The sequence below is a fragment of the Strix aluco genome, chromosome Z (genome assembly GCF_031877795.1).
Source record: "Strix aluco isolate bStrAlu1 chromosome Z, bStrAlu1.hap1, whole genome shotgun sequence".
In the NCBI taxonomy this organism is placed as follows: domain Eukaryota; kingdom Metazoa; phylum Chordata; class Aves; order Strigiformes; family Strigidae; genus Strix; species Strix aluco.
This window is the reverse complement of record NC_133971.1, coordinates 64231740-64254687: the sequence shown is the minus strand read 5'-3', so window position 1 is coordinate 64254687 and position 22948 is coordinate 64231740. Positions and strand designations below refer to the sequence as shown.

General features: G+C 38.7%; 1 protein-coding gene across 1 annotated transcript in view; it reads left to right on the top strand.

The window, feature by feature from the left end:
* Positions 1-15323, top strand: part of FBN2 (fibrillin 2) — a 175823-nt gene extending 160500 nt beyond the window's left edge. The window contains exons 56-65 of the mRNA XM_074811874.1: positions 76-201; positions 2531-2737; positions 3434-3559; positions 4459-4581; positions 4734-4850; positions 7798-7926; positions 9564-9683; positions 11490-11721; positions 12395-12554; positions 14949-15323. Of these exons, the coding sequence (XP_074667975.1) occupies positions 76-201; positions 2531-2737; positions 3434-3559; positions 4459-4581; positions 4734-4850; positions 7798-7926; positions 9564-9683; positions 11490-11721; positions 12395-12554; positions 14949-15323 (1715 nt within the window). The remainder of the gene's footprint in view (positions 1-75; positions 202-2530; positions 2738-3433; positions 3560-4458; positions 4582-4733; positions 4851-7797; positions 7927-9563; positions 9684-11489; positions 11722-12394; positions 12555-14948) is intronic.
* Positions 15324-22948: the final 7625 nt, after the last annotated feature.

The following is a 22948-nucleotide window of genomic DNA, read 5'->3' as shown; positions in this document are numbered from 1 at the left end:
ATTAATGCATTCTATGAGTCTGATATATTTTGTTGTAACAATTTCTTTAATATTTTTTTTTCTATTTTTGTAAAGATGAAAATGAATGCCGCACCAAGCCAGGTATCTGTGAAAATGGTCGTTGCATGAACGTTATTGGGAGCTATCGATGTGAATGTAATGAAGGATTCCTGTCAAGTCCATCAGGCATTGAGTGTCTTGGTAAATGCCTCTTCCGTATACATTTCATCTTACATTAAAGGATACAGAGTGTAAATTAGGCTTCTGAGAACCTAACAGTTCTGGTATCTACAGAAATTAAATAATGATCCTTATTAATTAAACAATTATATAATACATAATAATGATAGGAGTGACAGGCATCTTGAGTCTAGCAGTCAGAGGCCTCACATAGAAGTGTCTAAATTCCAAAGTACATAAATACGGTGCTGAGCAACACTATCCAGACAAAATACAGACATTTTTAAATAAGGAGCAGAATTTAGTTAGCTTAGATCAAAAACTGAGATGCAGAGCAAAATTAAGTGTTTGCATATTCAGAAAGCAATCTTAAGCACCACAATACTGCAACTAGGCATCTGAGTTTTCTGTACCTTTAATTCAGACGGTGATTATGAATACAAAATACTAAGATTTCACCCAAAAAATACAAGATACATTAAAAAGTCTTGAGGCAGACCTGCACTTTAAATCCTGATGAAGGGTTTATATTCATCAACCTGTACTTCCTTTTCATTATGTTCAGACTTGTTATTTGCACTATAAAATTAATTGTTCCCTTTTTAGAAACCAAACAGAACTGCAAAACCTTACTTTTTTATGCTCAGTGTTCAAGTGTAAATACTTTGAAGTGTTTCACAATACTGAAACTATATTTATTAGTATTCTTGCATCAAAAATACTTGTATATTACCTTATGTAGGTACTATAAAACCAGCTCCCTGTAAATTGTCATCAGTAGTGTGCTGACTTCATGGCAAAGCAATAACATTGCAAGTGCAGGGAATTTCCTACGGATTAAGACCAGATGGGAAGAACATGCCACAGTCTGTTAACCCCAGCCAGTCATTAATGCCAAAGAAATAACCTGCTTGAGGATCATTACTGCTTTCTTATATTTAATATATGATTTTCTTACTATTTTCTGAAAACTATGCTTTGTGTTAGTTCGCTTGTTGCTGCTTTTCCTTTAGGGTTTTTTAGGTCAGAGATTACAATGAAAAATCAGTCTGGCAGAAACAAAGTATTTCTTTAGAATTAAAGCACAAATATTAAGTCTTAGATTACATTATTTTAAATATATTGTCCAAACCTTTATATTTTATTCACATTAAAATTTATTACACATCTCAAATTGGGGACAGAGCATTATATGTTCTTCAAGTCATAATGTGCATAAAGACCTCCACTATCTACCTATCTAGGAGAAATCTTGCACATTACTCGAGCAAATGTCCTGTCTCACACAACTGACATTTTCAATGAGGACAGCTTTGTTTGATGTAAACAGTTAAGTTACCAGGCACCCAAAGTAAGTTTTGCCTAAAGTCAAAGTTCACATTTTACCTGATTCACATAAGAAACAGATTCTACTTCTCATACTTGTAAAAGAGAACAGCTGAGTGTTGATACATATACACATTCTAAGGGATCTGAAGGATTTTAAATCTTAGCTTTAAGAGAAAAAAATAAAATCTTTCATTTAAAAACATTAGTGTCTGTCAGACCATAGACAATGTCTCCATTTTAATTAACAAATAAGACAGGTGACATAGCCTATTTAGAAGACACGATCTCTGCAAAATTTAGAGTTTCCATTAGCACTGGAAACTGGGATCTCTTCTTTCCTCAGCTGCCTGTTTGAAGGAAACTTGTAGGAGCTTAATGACTCTGAAGTTTTGCTTCTCTTTCATGATTGACAGGTATTAACCAAAAGGTTTAAAAATTAAGGAAAACAGAATTAGAAAGGAATAGATCAACAGTAAGGTCATATAAATATTTTTTTCCAACAAAAATGTGAATTCCACTGTAAAAGTACTGAATTTCATAGACACTTTTAAGTGCTAAGGCTTTTGTCATTTAAACTGCATCAGGGTGGATGATCAGACATACTGACCAGTAAAACAAACAAACAAAGCAAACTTCTAACCCCACTCCAAGTAAATTGTTCAAATGCAAGCCAAACATAGCCAGCTTAAGTGGAAGCTCAGTTTGGCCCACAGCCTGTTTTACTATCAGGCAAGCTCACCAGATACGCCCCAGGGCACAACTTCCCTAGAATAAAATTCTCACCCAACTCATGCAGGTACTGAACTTTAGAGACGTCTGGAATACACTTGGAATGGCAGCAGATTATCAGAAGACACAACAAATCTGAAAGGCTAAGTCAAAATAGACTTCACAGAGTGGTTGCTAATAATCTTCTAGTGCTTGCATGTGTTGATAGAGAGTCAGAATAATACATCAGATGCTTAATGGATCTGATGTTTATCTCTTACTCTCTCTTGATCTCTGTACTTCTTCCTTACAGATAATCGCCAAGGATTTTGCTTTGCTGAAGTTTTACAGACAATGTGTCAGATGGCTTCAAGCAGCCGGAATCTTGTCACTAAATCTGAGTGCTGCTGTGATGGAGGCCGGGGCTGGGGTAACCAGTGTGAGCTCTGTCCGCTTCCCGGAACCACCCAATATAAGAAACTCTGTCCACATGGACCAGGCTATACTACAGATGGAAGAGGTATTAGCAGAGATGAAAAGAGGCAGAAAAGAGGAAAATAATATGCTCACGTATTTAAGAAAATGCAGAATTCTCTTTGAAATTCCGTCGAAGAATTTCCTGTGAAACAACAGAGTTTGATTTTTCAAATGCTGCTGAGAGACCAGAAATTAAAACCACCTTTAAACAGTAGCTGCAACCAGAATATTCAAAACCGTGTAGAATTTTCAGGGTTAGGATCTAAAACAGGAGGTACCAAACAGTAACTAAAAGGTAGAAATTATCTCAAAGCTTTTGTATGCTGAAAAGTTGCATACATGGCAAAGATAACAACAGTTGTTCTAACAACAGTCTCACTGAATGCTTTGCAGTTACTATTTCTACACAGGAAACAGAAGCTAACATATTTTAAAATTTTCTTGAATAATTTTTGACATCATCTAACTGGTCATAAGAAAATTCACTTCTACGGGATTTGTATTTTGAGTTAGCAGAACTGGAACCTGGGTACCCAATGAAATAGTAGGAAGGTTTTGATACAAAAAGCAATAATGAAAGTTTGAAGGATATTTGACTTTGCATTCAGATCCATTTTTAAAGAGAAAGAAAAGGTAAAGTTTCTATCAGAAACATGATGATGAGGAACTGTGCAAAAATGGAACAGTAGAAAAAAGCTGAATTTAAAACTGAAAGGTGACATATTTATTTTCTGCACAGATATTGATGAATGTAAGGTCATGCCAAACCTATGTAGAAATGGACAGTGTATTAACACCATGGGCTCCTTCCGATGCTTTTGCAAAGTTGGCTATACTACTGACATAAGCAGCACATCTTGTATTGGTAAGATTCAGCATCTTAATCATCAGTTATTTTTTTAATTTGTACCTAATGACATATTGTTCTGGTTTCGATCAGGATGGAGTTAATTTTCATTGGAGTATTTCATACCATGTGATGTCATGCCCAGGTGGGAGGGTCGCTCTCTCTCTCCGGGGCTTGCACGCGGGCTGTCTGCTCCTCACTATTGTTACTGTTGTTCTCGTTATATTTAGTAAATTCTTTCTTTTTATTCAACCCACGAATTCTCTTCTTTTATCCCTCCCCTATCTTACCAGGGAGGGGGGAGGTGAACGGCCGGCCACGTGGCGTCTGGCTGCTGGCTGAGTTCAAACCTCCACACATATCAACCTCTGTAAACCTTTGTATCAAAGCAGCTTTTTCTCTTTATCTCTTTTATCTCTTTTCTATCTTTCTTTTCCTAATGCGCACTTCTATTTTTTTATTTCTTTTGGGGAAATCAAGAAGCAAACTATACTGGCAATATTCCTGCAGTAGAATGAGCACTGAAATATGTTTCAGCTGTGTAACCATTTTGACTGACAAACCTGCTCATTCCTTCATGGTCTACATTTTCCCACTTTCCTGTTCGTTAACACATATAAGTATACCCAAAAATAAATACTTAGCTCTCAGATGAAAATATTAATGCCACTGTCACTCTAATATATTACTCTTTCAGGACACTCAGTTTGTCCCTCAGTTTGTCACTGTAGTGGCAACTCTGTAGAAACTCCATAGCAACACATCCATAGAGAAAGAAATAGGAACTCTGAACAAATGTAAATTGGGGACTTTTTCTACAAACATTTTTCTCTTAAATACAGTCCTATTTAGAAAACACCCTTCAAAGACAGACAAAGAAATCAGTACAACAGATACTTAACATTTTCTTTCTTTAGATCTTGATGAGTGCTCCCAGTCCCCTAAACCATGCAATTTTATCTGCAAAAACTCAGAAGGGAGCTATCAGTGCTCATGTCCTCGGGGCTACATCCTTCAAGAAGATGGAAAGACGTGTAAAGGTAAATAAAGTTATACACAGTAACTTTTAATTCTGTTGCACCGTGACTTAAAACGAAATAGTTTTGAAGTGTGGTCTTTTTATCAAGTTAGACCGAATGTACCTCTATTTTTTGTTGACTTTTCTTAAGACAACAACATCTCTTACTTTCAGATCTTGATGAATGTCAAACCAAACAACACAATTGTCAGTTTCTCTGTGTCAACACCCTTGGAGGCTTCACATGCAAATGTCCACCTGGTTTTACGCAACATCACACAGCTTGTATTGGTAAAAAAACATCCGTTTTCTTTTCTTATTTTTCTGTAAAAATAACATTCTCAATTCTCATTCATGTATTTTGCTCTGTATAAACAATAATAATACAGAGCAATAACATCAGCAGTCCAGAAAACAGATTTTGAAAATCAACAATGATACCTAAAGAAAAATCAGTCTATCCACCATTTGTATTTTCTTGCTTAGTAAACAGTTGTACATATTTAATACATATTATTATATTCTAAGTATAACCACATGGAGACAAAAGGATAAAGTATTAAAATCTGATTTAAAATATAGTTAAACAAAAACAGACTGCATTTTCTCTTTTAATAGATACAGATGTCTTTAAATCTTAAGCATATGTATGAATCTTGCCAACTGAAACTGTTCTAGCTCACCTAATACAGAAATGCAGCATTCTACCACTGTCAGCAATTAAATACCTGGGTCTTTCACACTTATAACTGAATGACAGCTTGCACTTCAAGTTTCTTAATTACTCATAGCTCTGCGTGAATTGTGAGGTCATCTTGTATATAAATATCAAAAGCTAAATTTTCAGAATAAACTGTTGCACTCCGTGGATTTCAACCTCTTAAGAGAAGGACTGGTGGATGATGTGGCGGTTGGAGGCCGACTAGGGCACAGCAATCATGAAATAATAGAGTTCTCTATTCTTAGAGAGGCCAGGAGAGGGGAAAGCAGAACTGACATCCTGGACTTCCAAAGGGCTGACTTTGACTTGTTTGGGCAACTGCTTGACAGGATCCCTTGGGAGACGATCCTGAAGGGTATAGGGGTCCAGGAAGGCTGGGCACTCTTTAAGAAGAAAGTCTTAATGGCTCAGGAGCAGGCAGACCCCAGGTGCTGTAAGAGAAGCCGGCAACAGAGAAGACCACCCTGGCTAAACAGGGAGCTTTGGCTGGAACTCAGGGAGAAAAGGAGAGTTTACAGCCTTTGGAAGAAGGGGCTAGCCACTCACAGTGATTACAAAGAGGCTGTGAGGCTATGCAGGGCGGAAATCAGGAGGTCTAAAGCCCAGCTGGAAATTAATCTGGCTTCAGCAATCAAGGACAACAAGAAATGTTTCTATAAGTATGTGAGCAGCAAAAGAAAGACCAGGGAGAGCCTCCATACCCTGCTAGACTCAGGAGGAAATGTGTTAACGAGTGATGAGGAAAAGGCTGAGGTGCTTAATGCCTTCTTTGCCTCAGTCTTTAATAGCAAGACTAGTACTGAGGGAATCCAGCCTCCTCAACCAGAAGACAGAGACTGGGAGAACGACTCCCCGCATTCCAGGAGGAGATAGTCAGTGACCTACTGCATCACATAGACATACACAAGTCTATGGGACCGGATGGGATACACCCGAGGGTGCTGAAGGAGCTGGCTGGGGTGCTCGCCAAGCCGCTTTCCATCATTTACCAGCAGTCCTGGCTGAACAGGGAGGTCCCGACGGATTGGAAATTGGCCAATGTGACGCCCATCTATAAGAAGGGTTGGAAGGATGATCTGGGAAATTACAGGCCTATCAGCTTGACTTCGGTGCCCGGGAAGCTGATGGAGCAGCTCGTCCTGAGTACCATCACACAACACATATGGGACAACCAGATGATCAGGACCAGTCAGCATGGGTTTATGAAAGGCAGGTCCTGCTTGACAAACCTGATCTCCTCCTACAACAGGGCGACCCACTTATTGGATGAGGGAAAGGCTGTGGATGTTGTCTACCTTGACTTTAGTAAGGCCTTTGACACTGTTTCCCACAGCATTCTCCTGGCAAAACTGGCTGCTCGAGGCTTGGATGGGCACATGCTTTGCTGGGTAAAAAACTGTCTGGATGGCCAGGCCCAAAGAGTTGTGGTGAATGGAGTTAAATCCGGTTGGCGGCCGGTCACGAGTGGTGTCCCCCAGGGCTCGGTTTTGGGGCCACTCCTGTTTAACATCTTTATTGATGATCTAGACGAGGGGATCGAGTGCACCCTCAGTAAGTTTGCAGATGGCACCAAGTTGGGTGGGAATGTTGATCTGCTCGAGGGTAGGGAGGCTCTGCAGAGAGACCTGGACAGGCTGGAGCGATGGGCTCAGGACAACAGTAGGAGTTTCAGTAAGGCCAAATGCCGGGTGCTGCACTTGGGCCACAACAACCCCCAGCAGCGCTACAGGCTTGGGGAGGAGTGGCTGGAGAGCTGCCAGTCAGAGAGGGACCTGGGGGTGTTGATTGACAGCCGGCTGAACATGAGCCAGCAGTGTGCCCAGGTGGCCAAGAAGGCCAATGGTATCCTGGCTTGTATCAGAAATAGCGTGGCCAGCAGGGACAGGGAAGTGATCTTACCCCTGTACTCGGCACTGGTGAGGCCGCACCTCAATTCCTGGGTTCAGTTTTGGGTTCCTCACTACAAAAAGGACATTGAATTACTCGAGCGTGTCCAGAGAAGGGCAACGAAGCTGGTGAAGGTCTGGAGCACAGGTCGTACGAGGAGTGGCTGAGGGAACTGGGGTTGTTTAGTGTGGAGAAGAGGAGGCTGAGGGGAGACCTCATCGCCCTCTACAACTCCCTGACAGGAGGTTGCAGAGAGCTGGGGATGAGTCTCTTTAACCAAGTAACAAGTGATAGGACAAGAGGGAATGGCCTCAAGTTGCGCCAGGGAGGGTTTAGACTGGATGTTAGGAAGCATTTCTTTACAGAACGGGTTGTTAGGCGTTGGAATGGGCTGCCCAGGGAGGTGGTGGAGTCCCCATCCCTGGAGGTGTTTAAGAGTTGGGTCGACGTAGCGCTGAGGGATATGGTGTAGTTGGGAACTGTTAATGTTGGGTTGATGGTTGGACTGGATGATCTTCAAGGTCTTTTCCAACCTAGACAATTCTGTGATTCTGTAAATGTTATATGAACATGCCTAAAATCATGCCACAAGGTCTACCAACCTTCTTATCTCTCCTCTGCATTTTTAAGACAACAATGAATGTGCTTCTCAGCCATCGCTTTGTGGATCAAAAGGAATTTGCCAAAACACCCCTGGAAGTTTTACCTGTGAATGTCAAAGGGGATTTTCTCTGGATTCTACTGGATTAAACTGTGAAGGTAACTAGCAAAGGTCAAATTTTTTTATGGTGCAAATCCTTACTTCTGTGTCTAGTGAATCCTGTGATGTCAAAGACAGATAAAACAGAGCACCAGCCATAGTAAAAGTAAACACCCAGAAAGAAACAGGTATGTATTTGAATAATTTTAAGCATGATTGTAAGAACATAGTGTGTGAGAAATTTTTACACAAACTAGGATAAAAAGTGACTTTTTACCTGAACTCTTGAACAACTTTTTCTAAGATGCCATTGCAACTTCATATAGATTTATACATCTACAAATTTAGTTGTTTCTTCATTTTCACTTTCATACATTCTAAACCGAATCTCTCTACAATTTTTGTTTCAGCTAGTTGTAATCATCCACCTGAAGGTCCCTAAGATTAGATTCTAAATTCTGTACTTCAAGTCTTCTACCCTATTAGAGATACATATTCAGAAGTGTATTCACTACGATGAAAAATACAAATTATATTGTGGAGATTCATCTCTCTCAGTTGGCCTAAAAGGGAGCCCCAGTCAGGAAATCTCTATTTGAGGGCTCCAGACTCTTCAGTGGCCTTAGCTATTGAGCAAAGAAGGAATTAAAAGGCAGTAGTAGGCCATCTGGCTGCTGAGAATTAGAAATGCAGAGGTATACGTGCCAAATTTATGACAGCTCAAAATGTCAGCTACCTTGATACAGCATTTAAAACAGGAATTGGTATTTAGAGCCTATTTCTAGAGTAAGTGCAGAATATATGCAGCCAGAAGTTTTAGAAAGCGTTATCTTCTGTCAGATTACTCTGTTCTCACAACGTAGATACATTCTTATTGTGTACTTCACCCAGCACCTACAAAACGTGAAGTTACACATATCAAAGCAGTTACAAGATACATACACAACTGGCACATCAGAAGTGCTCTATATGCCATTACTGATAAAATGACACTTTCAGTTCCTAGCATGATGGTTTTCTGCACCTCAGGCTTTGGGCCATCACAATTCCATAAATTTGTTTCAAACTGAGTACAACTAGAGTGTAACTTAGAATCTGTGATACCATGCATGATTTTTCATTTTCTACTAGAATTGCATACTGTACCTGACACGTTAAGCTGCTTACAATCTACTTATTACAGAAGCTGTCATTCAGATGACTGAGTTTTTACATTTTGTTGTGTTTTTGTGGCTTTCTCCTCTATTTACACTTACCTCAGAGACTTTTTAGATGGCTTTTTCTTTTTAATTGCAAAGGTAAGCACTTACATCCAAATTTGGTATGTATTCCTCATATTCGATATGTTCCAGGAGACTGAGAGTTTAGTTTGTTTGAAAACTGAAATAAACAAACATTCAGTTTCTAAACATTACATCACAGTAACATCATGTGGGATTACCAGGAATAGTGTTCCTTCTCCAAATCTGAGTAATGTAAAGGCTCAAAAGCTCGAGTCAGATTATTCATAGAAAGAACTATTAATTTACTTCCAGGCTTTCCAAAAGATCAGCGTGAATGATGCTTCCATCTTAGAACAGTACTCCTTTGTCATAAATACTGGTGTTCAAATAATTATGATCAAAGTGAGTAACATATTTGGCAATGTGTATAATCATGTGTTCTTTCATGTTCTACTTCTCTCCGCATTGCAAAGATGTGGATGAATGTGATGGAAACCATAGGTGCCAGCATGACTGTCAAAACATCCTGGGTGGATACAGATGTGGATGCCCACAAGGATATATTCAGCATTACCAGTGGAATCAGTGTGTCGGTAAGGAACCAAACAGCACAGAATACATTTAAACAGCAAAGGTGCCATAGTGTTTATAGTGTCAACTACCAGGCGAGGACTAGAATGGGCAGAACAAAGGGTATTCAGACACAGATCTTTTTTACCTCTTTCCCCCTCCTTCCATACACTCACTACTTCCAACGTAAGTCAATGACATACGGTAACAAGAAAACACACTCATCCTATTGAAACTCTGTGTGACAAGGAGTTTTCCTACTAAGGCCAAAATTCTGACTCCCTTCTCCTCAGAAAAATCCCCATCTTAGAAAGGTGGAAAGATGTTCACCTGAATACGTGAAAGCATCAATGTAAATACCTCTCCTGGGGGGGGGGGGAAAAAAAAAAGACAAAAACAAAAGAAAAATATCTCACCTGTCATCAGTAAGAATCACTCACCATCATTAGCAATTTGAGAATACTACAGAATAGCATCTATGGTGAATGGGGAGAAAAAATACCAACATAACCACTAAGGGTTTTCTACTTCCAAAACGCAGTCTTAAGGCCAACATTAGTTCTTTGGGCTAGGAACAGGGACAAATTAATCAGATCAGCAGTTTTATTGTATGTTTATCTCATTCAATCCATAATTTCTTTTCTATGTTTCATGAACTAAACTAACTCCCACACCAAATGAATTGTGTGAATTATTTTTTTTTAATGAAAACCAACACACATCCAAACAACCCCAGCCTGTACGGTTCACAAGGCACCATATCCACATACGTACCTTTTCAGGTTTGCTTTCATGGTTCTCTATTAATGGTGTCATAATCAGAGGATGGCTGTGAGCACTGCCATACATTCCTTACAGGCTGATCTTGGACATATAAATTATTTTATTACACCCATTTTACATTAAGTAGCACACCAGGCAATTTCTGAAGTCCCAACCTCCATCATCACTCCTTACTTAATACTGCTCTACAGCAAAGGAAAAAAAGGACTAGGGTGGGAGTGACAGGAACACACAATGAACAACTCCCACAGAACTCCAAACCAGCTATAGTCTCTGAATATTATAGATAGGCTTCAAAAGAATGTGTCTCTTAGTAACTGCAGGCAAGAATGGTAAAGCATGCGCTAATTGTATTGGAGACAAGAACACCTACAGGAAACTAGTACCTTGGTAAGATAAGTAAAATAAGCAACACATGCCACCTATCAAAAGCATGAACAACAAGCTCATTTTTCACAATATAGCCTGGAACCAAATCAGTTACACTGACTGGGGGAGTCATCTTCTCTGTATCTTAATTCAGCACGCACAAGGTGAAGACAATACTTGCTTTTTCTCTCTCATTTTGGTTGGCTATTTAGATTGTCCTCCCCCTCACAGAGCCTGCAGGTTTCCACTACAAGTACAACTTTGCCCAGGGACAAGTACAAAGCAACTTTCCCCAGGTACAAGTACAAAGTGCCCAGTAACACTGTCATGGTTGGAGTATGACTGGAGTTCCAGCTCATTTATCTTCTGTGGACTTTATGTGGTAGGAGTGCACCCTTCCAGGGGAAAGAGGACTCCTAAGCAAAATAGGAGACATACCTTGAAGGAAGGGGGAGCATTGAGTCAATATAAAGTTAACAGTAACAGTATCCTAAAATACCTTTTCAGCCCAGCTATATGTGTTTGGGACCTTTGCCAATGTACTTTTTCTTCAGAGACCAAGTCAAGGATGTAGCAGAGCCCTAGGACCTGAAGATATTCTGATTTGTTAGCTACATCATGGTTGCCTGATGTCTATCAGAGTAGAAGATACCAATATACTTTTGTTTGCTTCCTAGATGAAAATGAGTGCTCCAATCCTAATGTGTGTGGCTCTGCTTCTTGCTACAACACACTTGGAAGTTATAAGTGTGCCTGCCCATCTGGATTTTCTTATGACCAATTCTCCAGTGCATGCCATGATGTGAATGAGTGTTCTTCTACCAAGAACCCCTGCAATTATGGTTGTTCCAACACTGAAGGTGGTTATCTTTGTGGCTGTCCACCTGGCTATTACAGAGTTGGACAAGGGTGAGTACCTCCACACAGTCATTCATCAAAGGCACATTCAGAAGGCTATAAAAAGGCTGGACCCTAGTCAGACTGAAGAGAAGAGGTGCAAATGAAGGACAGGCTACTAAGTCATCCTTTCTGCTACCTTTGCACACGATATCCAGAAGCTAGAAAAAAAGACATATCAGTATATGCAGCATGACACTCATATTAAATCTAGTATATAAGCAACATTAAATAATTAGTTCTGCTTTCTCCCCCAGTATCAGCACAAGAACACCTTCACAAATCTGCTCAATGAGGACTGTTGCTGCATAAGGATAGGTGCCATCTCTACTGAGATAATTAAGGGGTTAAAGCCACACCGATCAACCCAGAACATTAATCGTAAATTAACATCGTTCTGGTACATGACAATGGCTAGATTCAGGGCAGGCTGTTTTTGTTCTATTTCTTTGTAAAACTTGCAAATAAAAACTAGAAAAGCCTGCAGGCCTTCAGCCAACAGTTGTTTTTCATCCAGTATGCCACACTAGTGTGAAGAAAATTAATGCACAGACCTCCTGCTGAGGGAAGGGAAAAGATGGGGATACAGACACTGTGGTACAGATTACATACACTCCCTTTCCATTTAACAGGACAGTTCATAAAACTACAAGAAGTAACTAAAACAGATATTTTTATTCAACAGCCACTGTGTCTCAGGGATGGGATTTAACAAAGGCCAGTACCTGCCACTGGATGGAGATGCTGATAAAGAGAATGCTTTGTCCCCTGAAGCATGTTATGAGTGCAAAATCAATGGCTATTCCAAAAAAGACAACAGGAAGAAGAGAAGTGCTAATAACACTGTACGTACCAGGATAAATAAGCACTATAATATACTTCGAGGTATTTTAAGAGATACCATACTCAACACTATCAATAAATGGAGGGACTTTTATAACAGGCCACATTCAATCATGAAAATCTTCTTGCCCCTGCCTTACTGGTTTTCACACTTACATCGTATTGGCAGGAACAATGTCACAATCAGAAAGACATCACCAGCTATGAACAGATGAAGTTTTTTAAGCTTGTAAAGAATCCTTTGTAGTACGACGTGGTCTAGTTCCTGAAAATATATTCAGGGAAATAATTTTCCTATAATTACAGACAGCCAGGAAACTGGTCATGTCTGCAATCTGTTCTGTTGTCAGAAGACTGGAGAGCATTTTATGGTCTGGGACAGCTAAATAGATCGTGCAGATAATTTTACTCTGTCTGTTCCATGGTTGCTCACAATTGTGGGGGATTAGAGTCCATGACCTAGCTGATATTCTTAAATCCAATATATGCAGAATTGCTGAGCGTATTAGAGAATTACACTTCAGATTTAATTTTTTTTCTTACTGCATTTTGTGGGCTTATAAAAATAAGTTATGGAATACTCATGAAAGGACAGCCCTACTATTTACACCTTTTAGATGCTTTTTTTTTTCAGAAGTTAGAAGAGTATACCTGTATATCTGTTACCTGCATTCTCTGTATGATAGGATATTGTCTTGTAGCATTAGTTCTGGTCTTGAAATCTGCGGTAATGGGAAACTGACTCAATTTAGAAGTGGGGACACACACAGATTTTCCTTCAGTAACACAAGAGCTGTGTAATGCAAACAGGCAAAATGCAAACCATCAAATGGTAATGTATGCTAGCCACACATATTACATTGAAAGAATGGAGAAACAAGTCTCCTTTCTAAATGGGAAAGGACATAAAACAATCACAAAGCTCCAGCTTTAGTACATGCTACTTTGCATTATGCCATCAAAGCCAGTTCTTGTATTAGCAGTTTCTAAAGAAGCCAGTAATCCTATAATTTCTGGTCTAAAGGATAGAGTCTTGACACTTAAAATCTAAATGTTTGATTTCCCCACACACATCCACACTTCCCACAAACATCTTTTTTCTCTCCCTACTACCACTCCCATTGGACCTGTTCCAGTCTGAATCCTGTGGTCAACCCACAACAGAAATACACAGATGTTTTGAAAACTATTTTTTCTGTTGCACAGTTAATTTCATATGTAGTTCATAACTGTTACACCTTGTTATTATGTTTTTTAATAGCATTAATATTTTCAGTTTCTAGTATTAGAACTACCTCAGCAGTAAAAGTGAAAGGTTTCACAACCATAAAACTATGTGAAAAAAGAAATAATCTTGTCACTAATGACATCTACAGGGTGCAGTATTTAAAACACTACAGTACTTGCTCCTGTCCACAAATTTTCCTTGTTTTCACCATGTGTTTTTAATGACATTACATATTAGTGACACATATGTACTCACATGTGATGGAATTCCCCCAGAGAGAGAAATCCTCTGTTATCATTACAAGCATGAAAAGATCTTGACCTGTAGGCTAGCTACCTCACTTGGTATCAGGTTTCCTAAAGAAGACTACAGCCTGTGTATTTTTGTAGAAACACTTTCAGAAGCTGTTGCTTGTTAGACAGCTTTCCTAGTAATACACTCATTCTCACCCCCCTGCCACAAGTGTGTTTACAGCTAACACCTCTGAACAGATTCACACCTGCAGCATAACTATACTGAAGGTCAAATTAAAAAAGAAGACATGACTGATTTGTCAGAAAAACAATGCTGGGACTTTTATCCACACTCCTTTCAGTGGTCTGAATAGGAAGTAATTGCACAACATGACACGCTAGCCCTTTCTGTAGAAGGCTAACAGTACAGCAGTTCTCTCATTACTTCTGTTTGCTTTATAACCACTGTACTTCCTCATCACCAAATGCTGCGAGAAGTTTCATGAAATTCCCATACAGTGTTGTGGTGTGTGTTTCTGTAATGTTCCCCACTGAAGTTGATCATAATAACAAGACTGTGCCTTATGTACAAGTCTTTACTGCAGTAGTAAACACAACTTTCTTCTTTACATGGACTTTTTGCAAGCATGAAGTTAAACAGATTCTGAAAAGAATCTGAAATCTGAGCCCCCTTCATAGATCTGATGCTGTAACTTTAATTATCCTGTTAAGCCTGTGTGAGAAGCCTTTAAGATTTATAGGGTGTGTATACAGAATCAAGCACTTCTCCCAGGTGGAAAGGTTTTTACAATTGCTTCTTTCATAGCTAGATTTTCCCAAATGCAGAAACTGTTAATAATCACGTATTATTCTCTCAATGCAAGTGAATAACTGTTTCTCTCCTGCTCTAAACAATCTTTCCTCTTTTATTTCAGATCGAGCAGATTAGCTTGGAAAGTCTAGACATGGATAGTCCTTTGAAGATGAGAGTCAACATTTCCAGGCTTGACAACAAGGAGCACATCCTAGAACTCATGCCAGCCATTGAGCCCCTTACCAACCATGTGCGCTACATCATCTCACATGGCAATGATGATGGCATCTTTCGAATCCATCAAAGGGATGGACTGAGTTATTTGCACACAGTTAAGAAAAAGTCAGTGCCTGGAACTCACACACTGGAAATCACTAGCATTCCTCTATATAAGAAAAAGGAGCTAAAGAAACTGGAAGACAGCAATGAGGACAACTACCTCCTAGGAGAGCTCGGGGAAGCTCTCAGAATGAGGCTGTGGATAGACCTCTACTAGCCATCTTCCAGACTGAGTCCAGTTCTTCAGTCACTTCTTCTATTCACCTATCTACCCACCTGAGCATATCTGCTTTTAAAAGGCTTTGAAACAGTCACTGACTTTTGGGGCAGGAAGCAAAAGGGGAAGACCTCTTTCCTTCCATCCTGCTAAGACTGCAGAACCACCCTTGCAGAAGGGTAACATAAATCTGCCACCGCCAAAACTTTGATCACAATGGTGATCATGGTTACTGTATCTTTTATATAACCTCAATTTAAAGTATGTTAAAACGATAAAGTTCAAGAAGTCATCATATGGCACTAAATGGCACAAAAATGTGAGCTGTTGTTTTCCTGTTAGCAGTCTGCAACACTTCGGGTATTTTGCTATAGTTCCTAATTAAAAAAAAAAATATAGAATTTTATTTATTTTTAATGCAGTAATATATGGAGAAAATAACAAATTATGTAAAAAAAAAGGGAAACATGTTTGTTTTTCTTTAGATTTATAAATTTGAGCTATAACATTTTAGAGGTACTTTCTTAATTAAAAAAAATAGATTTGAAAGATGTTTCCTTTTGTATTTGGGCCAGTCATCCAAATAGCATACAACTAATTTTAAAATATGTCAGAGCTGAAAGAGCACTGTAGCACATCTTCTGGATATTCTAAAGTGCTCTTGCAAAACTTTGAGTATTCAAAAAAAAGAAAAAAAGTAGTCTTAAACGACAATAATTACAGTATCAGTCTCTGCAGCGATCATATTTCACAGCAGCTCAATAGGATTGCATTCTGAATCAGCCACATCAAATAATGGAAGAGGCACAACTGCTGTAGCAAAATACCTTGACTGCTTTTAATACCATTGGAATTGCAGAACCAAACTCTACTGTACTTCCTTCCAATAACCTCAAGGAACCACACATGCAACCACACCTCATTCTCAGAAAGGGTGCTCTACAGACTTGCATTATTGTAGGCAGCTGAAGAAAATGTCTCTCTGAAGGGAACACGTGATGTTCCATACTGTTTGGTGCTGGCTTGAATTAATGGTGCATTTACTAAAAACTGAGAGCTGTATCAGGACTGCCATATGTGCAAAATAATTATGCAGTGCAGACAAGGAAAATGTGTATTTGAAATCCATTTGTTAGAAGTTTCATTAATACTGTAGTTATACACCGTACGCCTCATTTTATCATAGCTTATTTTGTAAGAAAGATGTTTGTACAATGAGCTGACATTTAGTTTACTTTAGTAATTTTTTTTAGAATGTCGTACCATTATGTGTTAAGTGTATGTCTCAATGGTGCTTTTTTTGACAGCTGGTGCCTGTAACTAGTCTTGTAATGGAATCTCATATGTGAAAATAGCCAATGCACACGCTGAGTCCACGATTGTTTCAGTCGCATATCAGTGCTGACCAAAGGTTATATCAAGTTATACTCAGTGATTTTTCTCTTTTTCCTTTCCTTTCCTTTCCTTTCCTTTCCTTTCCTTTCCTTTCCTTTCCTTTCCTTTCCTTTCCTTTCCTTTCCTTTCCTTTCCTTTCCTTTCCTTTCCTTTCCTTTCCTTTCCTTTCCTTTCCTTTCCTTTCCTTTCCTTTCCTTTCCTTTCCTTTCCTTTCCTTTCCTTTCCTTTCCTTTCCTTTCCTTTCCTTTCTTTTTTTCTTGAGTTTGGGGATTTTGAAAAGAAAAAGAAACTTTGTACATTTTTATTCAAATGTTTGTAATTAACAAAAGTTTTCTTTGAAGGTCTGTATCAGTAAGACAACACTTTTCTTGCAATAAAGCTTATTTTGGGTAGTTTTTTTTCTTTGAAATGTCTGTGTTCTTTACACAAAACATCTAATTGTGAATCTGAAGGATTTTGGAACAGAAAAAGGAACTGTTATGGGACAAACTCCTCCTCACTGACATTTAAGTTATACAGCATTTTCTGACTTAGTCGCTCTGTCATGACAGAGCTGAAACACAGGAATTAAACTGTCCTCAAAGTTAAAACTCTGCCTCAACCCTCTCAAAGTCTGTTGTACATTAGGTTCAAGTGGGCGGGCCTTGCAGAAGGTTTTGCTTATCTGTGTAATGAGGGCTGAAGGACCATCACAATTTAAGTTTGATAACTTATCTCTTTAAAAAAACCCCCATACATTCAAGAGTAGGAGTGTAAAACCTCCATCCTACCCGAATAGCAAAAATCAGATAAGAGCATCTTCTGCTTGCTGGCAGTCCCTTCCTTGAATACCCTTCATTAAGTACACAGTCAAACCCAACAGTGCAAAAAATGTTTTTTCTTAGAGTATGCAAGGTTTCCACAAAGACCTCATTACATAAGCCATACTTTTTATTCCATTCAGAGTTAAACTAGTGATTGGTTTTAAGTGACAGCCAATACTGACTGTATGTTTTTGTCACAGCAATAATAGCCAGAGAAAGGGAAATCGGACACATTGTGTTAAGCACTGGATTAAGATGCAAAATGCTTGTTTTAGATGTACTCTTTACTTTCTGAATATGAGACTAAAGAGAGTCTGCACCAGCAGAATTAGCCCTACATATTCTATTTCTGTTCTGGAGGAGTGGGACTTCACAAGTTACTTGCATTAAATGCCAAGTTGCAGGTCTAAGGTTCTTACTGGATGCAGTAACAATGAGTTTCCCTAGTGTTTGAAAACTTTTTTCAGCATAAAATTGCTCTTTACCTTGCTTTCAAAGATCCAAGCAAACATACTTCTCCTGCTACACTGCTGTCCCTCTCCTTTTCCCTAAAATATTCATAATAAAAGAAATACAAGTTTTTAAAGGAAGCATACACTTCACTCCAGAAAGAACATCATCAGGAATTAACTGCATTTCATAATCACTGATTTATTTGATGAGAGTTATTTGCCTTGAGTATTCCTTGAAACCTACATATGTATTCAGATTTATCTGACATTTAATAATGCACCAATTTAAACAAGACAACATGAAATTGCCTGGAACCAGATTTACTTGACATTACCTTCAGATACAATTGTGCAAGTTTCATTATGATTCAAAGCTGTTTCTGGGTAAAATGACTGACGTCCACAGAAATAAAAAGACCTCTAGAGGTCTGATAAATACATCCAGTGCAGCACTGACTTAAGACTTAACAACTCTAACAGCTAGTTTCCAAGAAGGCTACTCTTTGTCCAAAATGGGAGCTTTCCAGGAAACATTTACTGCAAGAAAAAACAACAGACTGAACGCAGTAGAGTGTTATCCTTTGTTGCCAACTCTGAAAAAAGGAGAGAAAATTGTAGCAACACTCTTACTAATGACTTCTCTAAGCTACAAGTTCTGGAGGATTTTATTGGTAGACAGAGATTATTTGCATGTGTTATGCGCACTTAGTAGATTTAAAGCCTTTTTTCCTAAGCAAGAAACTCATCAGATAACACCTGTGTTAACTAATCATACAGTAAGTACAAAGCACAAAAAATACCTTATACCCTTACTAGAAAGCCAGTGTTATTCTCTACCATCTTAAAACGCACAAGACAGTTATGCACAATACCCAGAAAGAAGTCACCCACAGCTTCAAATACAGATGAAAAAATATCTTGGATTAAAAATAAAAAAGCCCAAGCAAGAAACTGAAACCAGAGATGCTTCCTTTCCACCTAACCTATCATAGTATGGTATACTCATTTCTCCAAACTCTACCCTTTAATAGCTTCTAGCCTTCTAACTTCTAAACATTTAATGAGAAAGCTGACTGAACAGAAAGACTAGTGTTCCAGAAAGCTACAAAAATCCAAAATCCATTGCTAACAGCAAAATGAAAATTGTCTTGCTATTTAAGAGAGGCTGCAGTATAAATCTCTTGGCAACTTGAAGCAAGACTGTAGTGAGTAAAGGTAACATCCAAGCTAGGCCTAGGCTAGGCACTATTCTAGCAAGTCTATGACACTTCCTCATTATAGTAATTTTAAAATAAGTATGTGTAAATAACTGATAACCTAAAATTTCTTTTTGAGGAAAGTCTTTCAGTTCTTTCCAGCTTTACTGCAAGGACTCAAGCCCCTCAGCTCTAGATCTAAACAGGTGCCTTCCTGGCATGCCAGCACTAAAATTCAGTGTGGTTTACTATAGCCACATAATGTTACCAGGCCCATCAAAGAATGCATGCCTCCTTTGCTATCCTCAAATGCTCCAGACTGACCTCTATGTATGTGTTGTAAGTCGTCCAGACTTCTCAGGGCTCATCCTTCCTCAAGCATGGCTCAAATTCAACAGCCAAGGGAACGTTGCTGAAAGTATTGCTGAGCCTAAGTATCCAGTAACTATTTCTGAGCAGATGATGTCCTTTCTTCATAGTCACACCTCTTAATCTAACCAGCAGTAATAATACAGCAATTCAAACACCCAGTTATTTCATGTTCCTTTAACTGGATGGGGCCTGTAACAGCTTTTCATAGGCCAGGCTCTTCAGTCAGCATTCTAGATTGGACTTTTTTTTTACAGGCTTTTATTAGACTGACTTGGAATCACCAGTTAAACTTTGATGTAATGGACGTGGTCTGCAGACCGACAGCTGAAGAATCTGCCTTTGTGCTAAACCCGCAGAAGGATTCAGAAGTGGCAACGCACTGCAAAACTAAATACAGCAAAAATCTCACTTCTTGTGCTTCTTAATTCTTCCCATGTGTTATGAATGAAGCCTAAGCACCTAAACTAACCATATCTTAAATCCAAGAAAAGGGCTGAATTTATAAACTTTACTCTGAAGGGATGGATGAAGATTCACAACTCTACATTCACACTTAAAGCAGGAGAGAAGGAAAACATGAGAGGGCAGAAGTACAACATTTTATATCTAAACCAAAATCCTAGTCCCTAGTGCAACTGCTTATGTATTTGACACAAAATTTCTATAGCAGAGATAGGAAGTAAGTTCTTTGCTCCCATAGCCTTACAGAACTGATGAAGGAGGTGGTCTCACGTGACCTGTGAAGCTTGTTCCAAGAATGCCAACTGTATGTCAACATGCGTGATCACAGAAATGTTTAACCTGTGTATTTGGACGTGAATTTAGTGCAAGCAAAGCCTCCTCGCTGCTTGGGTTTGTCAAGAATGAGATGTTTTTACCCATGGCCAAAACCAAATCTTGAGATACAAGGAACACCAACAGCTGGTAGTGTGCCATCACTTTGATGCCTGGAAAAGTACTTGTTACCCAAACAGGGATTTTGAGGTTTAAAATTCTGAACTCCAAGGCCAAAGCAGGAGCTCAGCAGCACTTCCATGCACCAAAGTGTGTCTATATTGTACTACAGTATGCCCTAAACAGAAGTGCTCACAGCTAGCTCAAATCCAGCTAACATTAGAAACCACTGCTACAAATGACACCATGAAGAAATTATGAAAAAGTGACAGAGTGAACATTACCCATAATGAATGAGAAACACAGGACTCTTCCTCAAGGGTCCAAACTCCAGTTCAGTCATATGAATACCAGTTGAATATGCTGAGGCACTAAAACTGGGAAGCATATGCAGGTCTATAGTAACTTAAGGAAACAGTACCCTTATATTTAAAAGTATAACCATTCTCACTGTTTTACCAGAAGCATTAAAGTACAGGGAAAGCTAAGACTGTCAAAGTCCAGACAAGAAAACTGCTAGATTGGAGCACTAGGTTGCTACTGCATCTGAACCAGAAAAACAAGGAAAAAAAAAAAAAAAAAAAAAAAAGAGAACAATACTGTAGCAGTTTTCTGGTGCACAGTACATTTTAAAATCCTATGTCTAAAGATGTTCCTACATAAAGTAAATCTGAAATACTTTTATTGTTTCCATTAACAGTAACATGTCATCTATCTTTTTACTGCTGGCGGTATTACATTACTGACATTTCATCCAATTCTGGTACTTCTATGCTGCTTATATACTTAAAGAAATATCTGGTGTTTCTATACTTCATCCTATAGCAATTCTTGCCCAGTGTAGACTCTACAAAATCCTGTCAGTTGCCACTAAGATTTGCCCTGGGGCAAGACTCCAAAAAAGCTGCTAAAAAAAATAATTCCAAAACAAAGAACACACATATGCAGATAGCCACACAGAGGCTCCACTGCAGTGAAGAGAACTACTGAATTACTGTCTGCTACAACAGAATTTTGGAAAGATTTTGAATTTTAGGCCAGATCACCAAACTGACAGCTGAATACCAGCTAGTGTTCTCAAGGTCCAGCTTGTGGTTTGAAGTCAAAGAATACATATGCATTCAGGAAGACAGGACCTCAATCCCAGTATATTTATTTAGCAAAAATAATGCATTATATATCTAAGTGATGCGAATACAAGGTCCTAACCATGGATCTCTGAATTTTGTAAAATAATTGCCATATCTCTAGGTCTTACTGTTCTTAATGTGCAGATATCTTATGGAAGTTCATTGTTCTCCTCTCTACTCTATGCTTTTAGACTTGCATTCATAGCTAAGAAAAAAGAAAGGGGGGGTGGGAGTGTCAAATAACCTCCAGGCCATAACTTTCAAGTCTATGCTCAATTTTTTTGAAAAACGTTAGTTTTAAGATAAAAATCAACACAGAGATCATATCACCAAAAGGCACAAGTTTCATTGCTGTTTTGTCTGTTTCAGAAAAATCATCTAGCAGAAGGCTGAAAATAGGCAAGAAATAACTAAAAAGTTACCAATTCAATAGAAAGCCTGCAAAGTAGTTCACACCCAAGCTTAAAAGGTAATTGCACTGTTCTCCCTCACTCATATGACATTTCTGAAAGCCATAAATTCTTAAAAATCAGAAATAAAGGCAATTATGAGCACATGAGATATAGGAAACAATGAGAACATTTGAGCAGTACGGCTCCCACACAACACTGACAGGCAAAAATTATCTATGGTCTGAGTCACCTGTAAACAGTTTAACATCAGTGAGGAAAACTTGTTTAGTACAAATATAACACATCTGGTATGCTATAGAGATAGGAAGTTTACATCACTATTTTGCACATGTATTTTTACCTGGGTGTATGCATGATTAAACTGTGATGAAGTGATCAAACTTGGGAATTTTCAGATGAACTGTGGCAAAACCCAACTCCTACCTCCTCCAAACTGACTTTTAATATCATATAAACATCATATTATATGCTTAAACTCAGCACCAGTCTCCCTCTCAACCCTACTGACTCAGCACCGCCTAATGCATAGCCCTAGCCTGCTCCTGCATCCTCAACATCCAAGCTACACTTGTTTCCAGGTCCTAGTTTTATGGGCAACCACAATCTTCAGCTTCAGTACTGGAGCAAAGTCTGCAGTCCCACACTATCTGGCAGTCACAGAGTTCCTTTCTTTTTCCATCTAAATTACTCATAAATTATTCAAACACTAACTTAACAATTTCTGTGTCACATTTTTGAAGGCCATTATACTGTAAAATGACTGCTATTATTTGTCACAGTGTTGATGGATGCCTTCTTTTCCTGGCATTGATTCAAATACACAGCTGAAGAACCTAATTTATTCATTCATGAGTTTGCTGCGGTCTTTATTTTCCCTTAGTGTGTCTTCTCAAATCCCTGTCTAAGTTTCAGATAAGGTCACTGCACATATTAAGATTACTTCTTTCAAGGAAGACTTTTTCTAAATTAA